This window comes from Streptopelia decaocto, assembly GCF_964273445.1.
Source record: "Streptopelia decaocto genome assembly, chromosome: 1".
NCBI lineage: Eukaryota > Metazoa > Chordata > Aves > Columbiformes > Columbidae > Streptopelia > Streptopelia decaocto.
In genome coordinates, this window is record NC_138663.1 from 56546049 (window position 1) to 56559173 (window position 13125).

At 41.1% G+C, this 13125-nt stretch overlaps 2 protein-coding genes across 4 annotated transcripts in view; both read left to right on the forward strand.

Annotated features, from left to right (window-relative positions):
* The window catches only part of PTPRR (protein tyrosine phosphatase receptor type R), a gene marked incomplete at its 5' end in the record, with an annotated part of 149813 nt that extends 141695 nt beyond the window's left edge, over positions 1-8118 (forward strand). The window contains 2 exon segments of the mRNA XM_082066977.1: positions 253-366; positions 6919-8118. Of these exon segments, the coding sequence (XP_081923103.1) occupies positions 253-366; positions 6919-7012 (208 nt within the window). The 3' untranslated portion in view covers positions 7013-8118.
* A 734-nt stretch (positions 8119-8852) lies between these two features.
* PTPRB (protein tyrosine phosphatase receptor type B) overlaps positions 8853-13125 on the forward strand; it is a 63435-nt gene continuing 59162 nt past the window's right edge. For 2 of the 3 annotated variants that reach the window (XM_082050395.1, XM_082050397.1), the window contains exons 1-2: positions 8853-8940; positions 10214-10606. In XM_082050395.1, coding sequence (XP_081906521.1) covers positions 8886-8940; positions 10214-10606 — 448 coding nt within the window. In that variant the 5' untranslated portion in view covers positions 8853-8885. The remainder of the gene's footprint in view (positions 8941-10213; positions 10607-13125) is intronic. The other variant, XM_082050396.1, reaches the window with a different exon arrangement.

Genomic DNA, 13125 nt, shown 5'->3' on the forward strand with positions numbered 1-13125 from the left:
TGTGCAAACTGGAAACATATTAGCCTCACAAATTACCCACAACAACTGGACTTCTAGGACAGTGTAGGCTTTAATCCCTCCTTAAGAAACTGAGCTGAGAGGCTACCCTTGCTGGTCACGCACACAGGAACTGTGGGTTCGAGCAATTCCATGTTTCGTACTTTTAGCATTTTCCTATCTATTTAGTGTTTTCCACTTAACTCCTTTGATCTGTGAACTTCATTCCCTGATTAAATTTTGCTTTCTTTTCAGTGCTGGTATAGGAAGAACTGGATGTTTTATTGCCACGGCCATTGGTTGTCAGCAGTTGAAGGAAGAGGGAGTTGTAGATGCATTGAGCATTGTCTGCCAGCTACGAATGGATCGGTGAGTTCCAGAAGAACTATATATCAGTTAACGACTCTGAAAATCAGTCAATGATTCTGAAATGATTCTGAAATCATTACTGAAATGATTCAGTAATGATCAGTAATGATTCTGAAAACATTTTCACAGTTGAATGTTGAGTTACTTGAAGCGGCTGCCATAACTTTTGCTGACTCTTAAGACAGCATTAGCTGAATATTCAAAGTAACATTAGTATTTAGGTCCTGAGGAAAGAATATTGTTTTCTGGGTGAAGCTGGGTGAGTGTCCACTAAGTGAAATTCTCCTGAGATAGCAACCCTACAGTTGCTGGGCACTTGGCACTCCTCTTTTCCTCTCCTGGAGCTTTCCTCTGTCTGCGGCATCCCACTAGGACACAAGAGACACAGGGAAATCTGGAGTCAAGGGATTGTCTTTGAGCCTGGATCAACAGGGACATCGAGGCTCATTCAGTGTGTAGCTTCTTTATGCAACGGAGTGAGCCAAATCTGGTGCTCTTGCTATTACTTCCTCTGTGCTGGGCGTCTTTTTGAATTGGGTTGGCAAATTTACCCAGCTTAAGAAAATAGCAAGGCATTTGTTGCAGAATTTTCTTGAGTCAGACCAATTTTCTGATTGAATTCACAGCTTGGGAGCATGCTATAGCCAGCATTGTTGCACAGTGCTTTGTTTTGTGAAACCACAAATGAAGATAGATTTGTGTTGGAAAGGAGGATGTGGGTATTGTACACAATGGAAGCTGCTGGTTTGGTTGTATTTTTCTTTCTTATTTTGCTTGGGGAAATAGGATTTTGTTTAAAGTAATTAAACAGGGTTGTACCAAGAATAGAGAAGTCTCGTTTCTCTCCTATTCTAGGTACCAAACCATATAATTCCCTTGCAAGTATATCAGCTGCTTCTGACACACATTTCTTCTTTAAACTGAAACAACTGATAAGGGTGCAAATGCTGAAAAAAGAGCTCAGATCAAAGGGAAAACACAGGATTTTTGTGTTCTGAAGAGCTCTGAAAGGTACTGGAACCACAAATTGCAGAAGGACCAGAATCCATATAGTTGACGGTGTTTATGGATCACCTCCTCTGCTTTCCCCTCCCAGGCACCTTTATCATACTAGAGATTGTAATATGATTCTTACAGGGCAACATGAGCCGCTTGAAGTGTAAAATTCTCCAAGGAGAGTTCCTGACCTAAAAATCTCAGCAACAAAAAAGATGGGAGAGCTGAGGGAAAGAAATGCTTGCTCTGTTTTAAATTATCAACTCCAAATTTCCAACACTCCGTTCTGATTATCTGTTCATCTTATTGAAAAACGTTTGTAGTGCTCTCCCCCATTTTAGTATTTCTGTTATAAGCTAACCCTTATTGCTTTTACACTCCACTGTAGAGATATGGAAGCAAACTCTGGTCTCAGCTACACAAGTTTTTATGTCATTATTTCAGCCATAGAAAAAATAATCCAAATTTTCAGCATTATAACTGACAACACAATTTCATCAAGTGTATCTGACTAATTAACTTTCTTATTAGTATCCTAGATAAATTTGGAAAGAGAATGAAAATCTGACCTAAATATAAACATCCATAACAGCAGTGACACAAAGCTTGTTATAAAAATTGTTGAGTCTCCTGCTTTGTTCATTTCTGTATTTTTTTTGAGGTTCAGATTATATAAATAGAATCCAGAGATCTTCCTTGATGTGCTTCAGTTCCTCATACTCTCAGGCATTGCCTGAGACAAAAAGTATATCTGTGTTTTAATGTTTAAAGACATTTTTCTGGGAAAAACTCAGTAACCAAAAACACTTTTTCTTTCCTTTTTCATATTGGCCATAGTACAGAATGGATCTCACTAACCTGGCAGTCAGTTTATTGTGAAGATTGCTAAGGCAGAGTTTAGCAGCCCTTAAGACTACAGTGACCAATGCCAGCCCAAACAGATCACAGGTTCATAAAATGGATGAGTATCACTGTTACATAGACAAAGCTCCATGACACCATCTTCCCCTGATGATCCAGTCCTGATGTGGTGGTTATTGGCAGGTCACACGTGAGACAGGGTCATTACATATGGCATGAAGCTGGCAAAATGAACTTAACGTCCCTCTAGATAAAGCTGCAAGAGCTGGCTCTGGCCATAGCTGTGTTACAATTCAGTGACCAACATGGCCAACACCAGCAATGGGGCACAACCAGGAGCAGAGCAGGAACAGAGATCACAGAATCACACAGAATCAAGGAATGTTAGCAACTGGAAGGGACCAAAGTTGTCTTCCTCATGATGCTGGCCAGCAGCTGAGCTCAAATTTATTATTTGTACATCAGATTGTCCTCAAAAAACAGAAAAAAAAAAAAAAAGAGAGTTCAGCAGAAAAGGATGAGTTTTATCTGACCCCCTGGGAGACAGAAACCTGCCTAAGAGGTACACTGAATATTTCATCCCTGATACCTCATCTCCACTAGAGTGCCAGCCAGGCTCGCTCATGCTCAGAGCTGCACCAGCCAAACACAGACCTGCTGATGGAACAAACACACTCGATGGTTTCCACTTGTGTGTGAACTTTTGTCACACAGGCCCATGGCCACTATTCTACCAAAGTGAGCTGAGCAACAGGAGAAAAGAGAAGACCTGTGCTTGAGGAAGTCACAGTGATGCTGTTGTGATTTACCAAAACATTCCCATTGCCCAGCCCACTCTGTGAGAACCAAACAAGCATCCAGACAAATTGCAGATAGTGGCAAAAAGTTATGCTGTGAAGTAGTTTAATTAACTGCCTATGTGGACCCTCTGGATACAGAGTTTGAAACTGAGCTCCAACAGGGAATGAGACAGGAAAGAGCTGTTCCTAGGTAATGTATGTCCAGACGCAACTTTCTTCTTAGTTGTTTCGTGTAAATTAAGGAGTGAACAAATCTGGCAGTAATTTTCTGTGCTGAGCTAACGTGAGGAAATGGACCGTCCACTCAAAATCTTGACCCAGGATGGAGATACAGCCACGCTCTTTGTGGATTCATAGAAAGACAGACCCACAGCTCTGCTCAGCTTACTTTTTTTTTCCCAGCTCATTTTTTATGTTTTACAACAGAAACAGGAAATGTTTGATGTGAGGCATCTTCAAGACTTACTGTGATATTGAGAAACTTTACACATTCTTAACCTTAAAGGCACATTCTTGGAATGACATCCAATAACTTTGCTCTTGGCTCCTCAGACAGGATGAAAAGAGTTTCCAGTGTGCGTCAATTCATTGTTTAAGTGTTTTGACTAATCACTTCAGGTTAAAAAAAAAAAATCTCAAACACTGCATCACATTCATTCTGGAGCAGACTGTATCCAGCTGCACTAGCAGCAAGCCAGAGAGGGCAGGGTACAGGACCCTTCCCTCCCCCATGGCTGCCCAAGCAGAGCTGGTCACAGTCCCTGAGCCCTCAGGATACCAGGGGCTGTTTCTTCTGAGCACCACCCCAGATTGTCCCAGAGAAGCAGAGAGCCCAGCAGCTCACAGAGGAGCTGGCACTGTGGGCTAGCAGAGGATGAAGGCTGCATATCCGGAGATGCTGTAGCTGTGGGTACATCCCTTCTGGGTACTGGGGACACAGGAGAGGAAGCCTCCTGCCTTGAGCAGATTTCCTCCTGAAATGCTCTTCCTCACAGGCTTTTGCGCAAACTGATGTCTTAGTGTCACAGATAATTAATTCATTGCTATTAAATGTGAGCCTTGCACAAGAACAAAGAGGAGAAAGACTTGGTGATTATCAGTAGATGAAAAGTTGGACATGAGCCGGCAATGTGTGCTTGCACCCCAGACAGCCAGTCGTAACCTGGGTTGCATCACAAGAAGCGTGGCCAGCAGGTCAAGGGAGGTGATTCTGCCACTCTGCTCTGATCTGGTGAGACCCCTGTGTCCAGCTCTGGAGCCCTCAGCACAGGAAAAACATGGACCTGTTGGAGAGGGGCCAGAGGAGGCCACAGAAATGATCAGAGGGCTTGAACAGCTCTGCTGTGAGGACAGGCTGAGAGAGTTGGGGTTGTTCAGCCTGGAGAAGAGAAGGCTCTGGGGAGACCTTATTGTGGCCTTTCAGTGCTTAGAAGGGGCCTGTAAGAAAGACAGAGAAAGCATTTTCACCAGGGCCTTTAGTGACAGGAAAAGGGGTAATGGTTTTAAACTAAAAGAGGGCAGATTTAGATTAGATATAAGGAATAAATTCTTCCCTATGAGGTGAGGCACTGGAGCAAGGTGAGGCCCATAGAAGTTGTGTATGCCCTACCCCTGGAAGTGTTCACGGCCAGGCTGGATGGGCTTTGAGCAACCTGATCTAGTGAAAGATGTATAAACGCCCATGGCAAGGCGGTTGGACTAGGTAATCTTTAAAGGTCCCTTCCAACCCAAACCATTCGCTGATGCTATGGTTCTATGAATCCCCTGTATAACAGCACTGACTGTTATACACTGACTGTTAGCCAAGTTGTCTGAACCTCTGTGTAAGACTTAGGTGTCCCTAAGCTGACAGGGATATGCACTTGTTTGCTCATGCAGGGGTCAGAAACACCATAACATCTCAGTTATGCTTGCTAGGACATGGCAAATGCAGTACTGCTGGGCTCAGCCCCAGCCAGGCTTATGCTTTCCTTCTTGGGCTTATACACTAAGCCTTGGGGATTTTGTATGTTACTTCAGCACGGAAGAGGTAGGAGCAATGATCACCCCTACAAACAGCCTAGTGCAGCCAAACTTGTTTTAACTTGCCCTTCCTGCCAAGTCCTTCTCCCTGGTTACATTCCCTCCTCCAGTCCTTCCACAGAGCGGATCCAACCTGGGAAACACACTCCCTTGGAGCACCCCTTGGGGGAACGCTGATGGGGGAGGCAGGGAGGGAAGCTGGCTGGGAAGGGGTTGCGTGGGCAGAGCAGGATGCAGCACTAAGGAGGAAGGAAGGAGCCCAGGCAATACAGAGGACCAGAGCAAAGCCCTCCCACCACTTTCAGACTCTCCCTGGATCTCCAGACAAGGGACAGGCAGGGAGGAGAGCAGCTGAAGGCAGCAGGCAACCAAGAGTTATGAATTTGTGGATGTCTTTGTTGGCAAAGCTAAGAGGCTGCTGCATTTTGTACCGGATGGGACCATTTAAGGGCCTGTGATTTAATTCCTAGGAATAACAGATCATAATATACATGTAGCTCACTAAAAGGTGTTTTATTGTTGCCTGAGCTTACTGGAGGAGCAGAGACAGCTAGTCACTTGCATAATTGTAATTATGTTTTTCCTGCCACAGCCATTCAACCGTCCAGTAGCACTGAGGAAAATAAAAGGGCCTTATGATTGCAGATAAAGTCTTCTAATACTAAAGAACAATACTTGTTGAGGCAATTTTGCCATTTTCCATATAGCTTTGTATATCAGTAGACACTTTTATTGCCATGGTGTCTGAAGGGATCCCATGGGGGTTTGTCAGACCCGTAAGATATTTGGCTTCAACGTTGCTCTGGATCCAAATCCCTCATGAATTTGGTTGTTTCAGTAAAGATCTAGCTGAATCCAAATACAATACACCTCTTGATGTCTCCCTTCCCACTAAAGCCATTTACTCCTTCATCCTCCCAAAGGCAACTTGCCGCTCCAGGGTAGGCTGAGGATGAACTTGGAGCTTGGTTCTAGAAGCAGAGTAGGTAGCTTTGAATACTCTGGCAGGTGAAAAAATAAAAGTGGAATTAAGTAAGCTTGAGTCTTTATGCCATGAGAAGTGAGACTTGGAAGACTGCCAGAAAGAGGTTCAGTTTAACTTCAGAGCTGAATGGTACCGGCCTTGCTAAATATCACACCTACCTCCTGTAGGACATCAATCCCTTCCTACCACACTGCAATTGGCACTGCAGATGTGGAACTTGGTCCTCATACTTAGACCTGAAAAAAGGACTGCTATCGGGTGAATGTATTAAATGTAGGCATCTAATCCAAGATGGCTGTAACTAATCCTTTTTATGGTCAAGTTAAATTCTTTTCTATTGTTGGTGCTGAAATGAGTCACTGCTGTAAAATTTCTTAGGTGGCTGCTGTTCAGACAGGATGTGTTGCAGGCGTTAGAAAGAGGACAGGAAGAGCTGTTCTCTGCACAGGCGATCTGAGGGTCACCAAAGGTTACATTTTCAGTAAAGAACAAAAATGAAAGGCCAGATTCTGAATACTCCCTTGCTCCATCAATGCTAATGCTGTGTCCATGTATTTGGCCTTCCTTGACCAAGTGACCGTGCAAAATTCTCTGTGAATGTGTTGAGTTTGAAATGTAGGTTTTAACAGTGTAGATATCGGGTGTTTTCCTTTCTAGTTCTTACCTGGATGGAATCAGGAATGGTGGTTCATACTGGGCATGTGCTGCATGGTGTAAGTTATGAAGAAAGTACTTCTGCTCAGACAAGTCTCCCACTTACTCAAAAAAACTCTAAGTCAAAAATTGAGAAAAGGGCTTGTATTATCAGGTGATTATGGGTCTGGCAGGGGCCGGAGGCTGTTGCATACCTAAGAAATAAGATTTCATTCCAATATGTTTCCTTTTCAGAGGTGGAATGGTCCAGACCAGCGAACAGTATGAATTTGTGCACCATGCACTGAGTCTGTATGAAAGCAGACTTTCTGCAGAAGCTGTCCAGTGAAACCAAGGAGGGTAAAACCAAATGTCAGTCTCTTGAGGTAACCTGTTTCATTACCTACCAGCAACTTCTTCAAGGAGTTTACTGCAGTGGGAAGAGCGGCTTTGAGGCCAACTTCTGAACGGAGTGTGAACAGTTTGGCAAAAGTACAGAGATTGCTGGACCCTTACTGTATATGAATGTATTGTGAGCTTCCCAAAAAATGATTTATAAAGAAGGCATCGTACTGAAACTACACGTGGATTTCACGTATATATCTAAAGGTGGGTTTAATTCTGTAACACTGGTATCTGCCATATGGAATGTACGTATGTGCTGCTGCTGCAGTCGGATGGACATTGGAACTTCCACAGAAGAAATGTTTATCAAGTGTATAAATGCTTTAACGTTTGCAAACTGTCTTGTGAATGGACTGTCAACTGTACTGTAAAGTGCTATTACTGATTATGTGGTGAGCTTGTTTCCTGGCCACATAACATTCTTGCTGCTAAAACTGCAAGTGTTCAATTATGGATTAAAAAGAAGGAGATAATAAAAAAACCTGAAAGTCCTGGTTTTGAAAATATTCGAAAGCAGTTAATATTTTATATGGAAATATATGTTCTTCATACTATTAACTATTAAATGTGTATTTACTGTAGGTCTTACAGAGCAGTTGCAGAGCACAATGTCTGTTATTCAGTATATATGTATTTACCCTATACTGTTGATTGTCTTAGAACATGCTCCTGCTACAGACCTGAACCCAGTGTATCTGTAAATGTGTAAGTCATTTTACTTTTAGAAGAAACTTTGTAGCATATATTAAATATTAAGGATTTTAAATATTGGTCTGTCTTTTATTAATACTGGATTTTTTGCTTATGTTGTTTATCTGCTCTGTCTCTTTCAGTAAGAGATAGATGTCTTTAGTGATATGGACTGTTCCACGACAGGTTATACAAGAAAGAAAATGCTGCTATGACTGTTTCTTTTACCATTCCATAGGAGTTGGTTTTTAAGAGAAATGCAAAGTTGGCATTACGACTTACAGCACTGGGAGGTCTGTTTACAGGGTATAATGAGTTTTTAATGCAGTGATGTTGACTTTGCTTCATACTGATAATAAATTACACTTGATATAAAATATTTACTGAAGTCTCTATTCTTGCCTAGAGTAATTAATGCACCACACACTCTTGTACCCCCATAAACAAGGACAGCCCAGTATAATTTGGTTAGCTTCCACCATGGCTTCAGACCCCTGGAGAGCCAATCCAGAGGACACAGGCAACCTCCTGCTGACATGAAGCAAGGTGGATCACCTGATGGGAAGGTAAAATCATCACCACTTGATCCATCGGGGAGAGTTTGTATAAGACCCAGTGCAGACTTCAGAGCTTTGCCTCCTCCTCTTCCCCTTCTTCTCCCCCTCTCCACTTGGCTGTTAGAACTTGTGGAGTTAGATGTATCAGTATCAAGATTTTGCTTGATTACATATAGTTACAAAAAAATGTGAGTTTGTCCCCTGGCTAATACAGTATGTACCTACTCAGCACCATCCAGATCACCTGCAGACTTGTAATATTTCACAGGCAATGAATTATGTAAAAGTATAATCCCTTTTCTTTATTGAACATCATCTCTTTTAGTTCCCTGGGTGTTTGAAAACCTCTCTCTTTTTTGCTTGTATTTTTCCAAAATAAAGCAACTAGTAAACTCTGAAGAATCATATGAAAGGACAAAGTGGTATAAAACTCCCCAAAACAATTGAATAGAAGGAAGTGCTCGTCACTGACTTGTTCCCCCTGTGAAGGCACATTTCCTTCCTAGCCTTCGCTTCACTTATCTGAGGTGGGTTTTTTTAAGAGAAGCATGGCGAGTTGCTAGAGGGAAAATGGATTCTTTATTTCACGTCCTGGTTTCTACCTGTCTTGCCTTGACATTCTCAGGTAAGTGTCTCTCCCCACTTCCCCTCCGCCGTGTTGCTCTTTCTGCCGCCGAGCAGAGCCCTCCAAGGCAGCTGGGGACTAACAAAACAGAGTCACTTCTGTGCTTGGCTTCATACAAGAGGAATGGGGGGCAGGGCCAATGTAACTCGTTCTGTTTAGATTTCTTTCCAAAGGAAAATAAACTGTCTCCTTCTATGCTTGAGATACCTCTTCTCTCTTTTGGAGAAGATCTCCTGGTAGATAATCCAGGAACTGAGCTTTGGGACAAGCTCTTCAAGGGGGTTAATTCATACTTTGTTAAACTTCCAGAGCCAAGAGCTTTCCGTGATGCTTATTTCAGAAAATACCCAGGTCTGTAAAAACAGGGGGATGACAAATCTCAACCCAAGGGAAATAAATACACATGTTGGGTTTAGCACTTTGTAACTAATGAGGCTGGAAACGTTTGAGTAACTGAGATTCTAAAAAGGGAAAAATCTAAACAAGATGTGGCAGGGAGCCTGCATTTGAAATATCAAGTTCTGTGTTTTGTAACAAGTGTGGGTTTTGCTTTGCTAACTTTGGGGTTTTTTGATGAATGCATTGTAGTTCTCTTAATCTGAGTGTTTGGTTTTGATCTTTAAATGTGTTGTCAAAAAGAGCTTATCTAACACGAATTAGGACAGTCACAAAACTAACAGCTAGAGATGCTGGAGTAAATCCAGTAAAATAGATGTACTTCCTATCAGTAAAGAGCCTCCATTCCTGTAACAGCACAGGCATTTAGAGGCACACAGATTTGGGAATGTCCTTTTCTATGGCTTCTTCAGAAACACTATGAGTTTTACTAAACAATTTCCAGGCAGTAAATTATATTGTAAAAAGACTGTGTCATAAAATAGAAAAAAGACTGAGAGCTTGTGTAGATCTCTGTATGCTTTCAGGCAGGGGAAGTGGGGAATTTAAAACTGGTATTTAAAGTTAATAATTCTTTGATTCCTTTTATATCCAATTCAATTTTTTCTTCATTTTTATATACAATGAAGGTCAAGGTGACCTTTGCCACAATAGTTTGCTTTTTGCATTCTCACTCTTTACACTTCTTGCACTTCCACCGTGTAAGTTGTACTTCTGCGTGGTTTTTTTTTTAATAGGTTCAGTACCTGGGAAGTTCATGAAAAGTTCAGCATATAGAAAGTGAAAAGAGAGATTTATTTGCTGATGTATTTTAGATCACCTAGAATTCACTTTTTGTTAAATAACCATGTGTAATTCTGGAATTTTCCTCTTCCAGAAGGGTTTCTGATTATCCATGTCCAGAAACAGCAGTGTCTTTCAGAAAAGAGAGGAGTCATTATGGAGAAGTGCAATATGACCAACCTCAACCAGCAGTGGCAGTGGACGGCAGACGACAAGCTCCTCCACGTGAAATCCACCCAGTGCCTGAGCATCTCTACGCGCTCTGCCCTGTCATCTCGCAGCATCGTCATTGATTGTCCCCAGGCAGTCAGGTGGACTTGCCAGGAGGAGGATGGGCTCCTGAAGGTGGCCAATAGCTCTCTCTTTCTCACAAAGCAAGGTCAGAAGGTAATGGCCAAGCAGAGTAAGAAATACCTTCACACATGGATGCAGCTAGAAGCCAGCGAGACAGGAAGACCTGTTTATGTAAATCTGTGTTCAAAGCAAGGTGAGCTACTACTTCAAGGAAGTATCCTGGAAGTTTTGGTAACAAAAATGTTTCTTTTATGATAACTCCAATGTTAAAAATTATGGGATTTTATTCATACAGAAAAACCTTTTTCATTGTTGAAAAGAGTTGAGACAACCGTAAAAAGAACAGCTGATATGAGTGCTGTGGGGTTTTTAAGGCATTTCATATTTTCAGGATGTGTCTCCTTTTCTCTACTCTCTGTCTTTGGATCAAAGTGCTTACGTGTAAGCTCAGCTCACTATTCCTGTGTCATTTCCTTTTCCACTTTTAAACAGAATTGTGGGTACTACTTCCTAGCACTTTTTGAAAAATATGGATGCATAAAAGTGCTTTTCCTCCCTATTCATTTAATCACACAAATCCAGATTCAGTCTGTCAAGAGAAAGAAGGCATCTGAAGATCAAATACATGCACGATTTTTCTCTGATTAACCCAAATGCATTATTAGAACAGCCATATGTCTTATACATTCAGGTGTTGCTTTGCCCTAAGATGCGAAATATATTACAACACTCAAAATCCTGAAAATAATGAACTGAATCAAAAATCTCCAAAATTCTCACAATAGCACTTTGAGATGCATGGGTTTGTGCACATACTTAGAGATGTGTTGATATACCTGTGTGATTCTATGTGACATCCATGGCAAAAGGAAAGGTAGAAAAGTTTGAATGCTGCATAATAACATTTTCCTTGATGTCCTCTTGTCAATCCTTCCTGACAATCCCATTGACATTCTTCTTGCAGTTCTTCATGGTTAATAAGAACAACCTGCACAGTTAAGCTTTTTATTGGGGAACACACAATTTATTCTTGTATTTACAGGATTTTAAAAACGTTTTATGACCCAATACTTTTGCTTATGGTCAGCTTTTCAGAATGTTTAAAACAAATTCCTTGTTCTTTGTAACCTTTCTAACCTCCAATTCATTATAAAGCAGAGTACCACTTTTTCAGCAAATTTGCACTTGCAGAACTCTACTTGCAGCAGCAGGATTACTCACCTGAGTGGAGGTCTGAAAGACTTTCAGAATCAGGGAGTGAAAAATTGGCTGAGATGCTACCCCAGCCTTCCCATGTATTTTAGGAATTAAAAAGGCAAAATCATTTGAAGTCCTGTGTATAGCGTGACTATGGCCTGCTTATTCAAAGATACCATGAAAAGTTAAAATTAGGTACCCAGGCAACATTACTTTCTTTAGATAGTTGGATGAAGTGTGGCCTAACAGAGTTAAAGTAACCTTGCATCCTTTCCATCATCATCCTCAGAGGAGGAGCAATTTAAGGCCACTAAGTACTAAATAAGACAATTTTCAAGAGGTATTAAAGCCCCTTCTCATTTATTTACTGTGCTCAGCCCTTTAAGGAATTTACCTTAATTTTCCTGAAATTCTCTCTGTAGACAGGCCTATCAATCCATTTTATGAGTCTCACTGTGACAGCTATCTCCTTTTTGACAGCTCTGGGAAGCTCTGGTGATAAATCAACAGTACATTATGACTCTCAATACCTAACTAAGAATTCCAGGTATATAAGAAACTCACAAGGAGTTGAAGTAATGGAAAGAGATTAATTTTAATAATAATAATAATAATAATAATAATAATAATAATAATAACAATAATAATAATAATAATAATAATAGAAGTAGTAGTAGTAGTAAGTTGTAGTACAAGAACAAAATCTAATGCCCACAGTGCTGGTCTTGACATCCATATGCATGTCGAAAGTGTCAATGTTGAATGCGTAAAATTAGTCTTCCAAGAACATCTGTCTACTTTCAGTCAAAGCAGCAGTGGATCAGCCTAAAATAACATATTCAGTCTATATTTAGCTAAGATAGTAATAACTGAGCAAAGTTTTTGCAGCTGAAATGGAAGTAAGTTTTTCTACTCCTGACTAACACCATATTTTGATATAATTTATCCTTTGTTTTCATAGTACTCATAAAAATAGTTATATTTTGGCAAAGGAGTAACTCACTGAATTGCATCCCAAACATCTTATCAGCCCAGATACAGTACAAGCTCCAAACTCAACAACTGCAACTACCTTTTATTCTGGACCTAACTCAAATGCCAAGCATGATTTTTCTGAACCGGGGAAAGCTTGGATTTGGTTTTCTAACCAGCCATCTGAGTTGTGTTTGGATACACATTTTTTGCTACAACCCTGACTTAAATGACTCCTTGTGTAAATCAGGATCAGTTTGAACATGCATCACATCTCTGTTCAGTCAGTTATAATTTTAAATCTAACTGCAGACAGTCCTCACACAAACCCATAGTTGAATTCAGCCTCTGGCTAACACAGCTAGTGTGAAGAAAGGCCACGAGGTATCAGTCTCCCTTGACATGACAAGACTTCAGTTCTCATCAAACTGAGCAAAAATTGTTGCGTTCAAATAACAATTGTGGAAGAAACCCCGTCTCCTCTTGTATGTCTGGAAAGCACCCAGAGCACCACTAGTGCTGACACACTAATGCTGATATCAC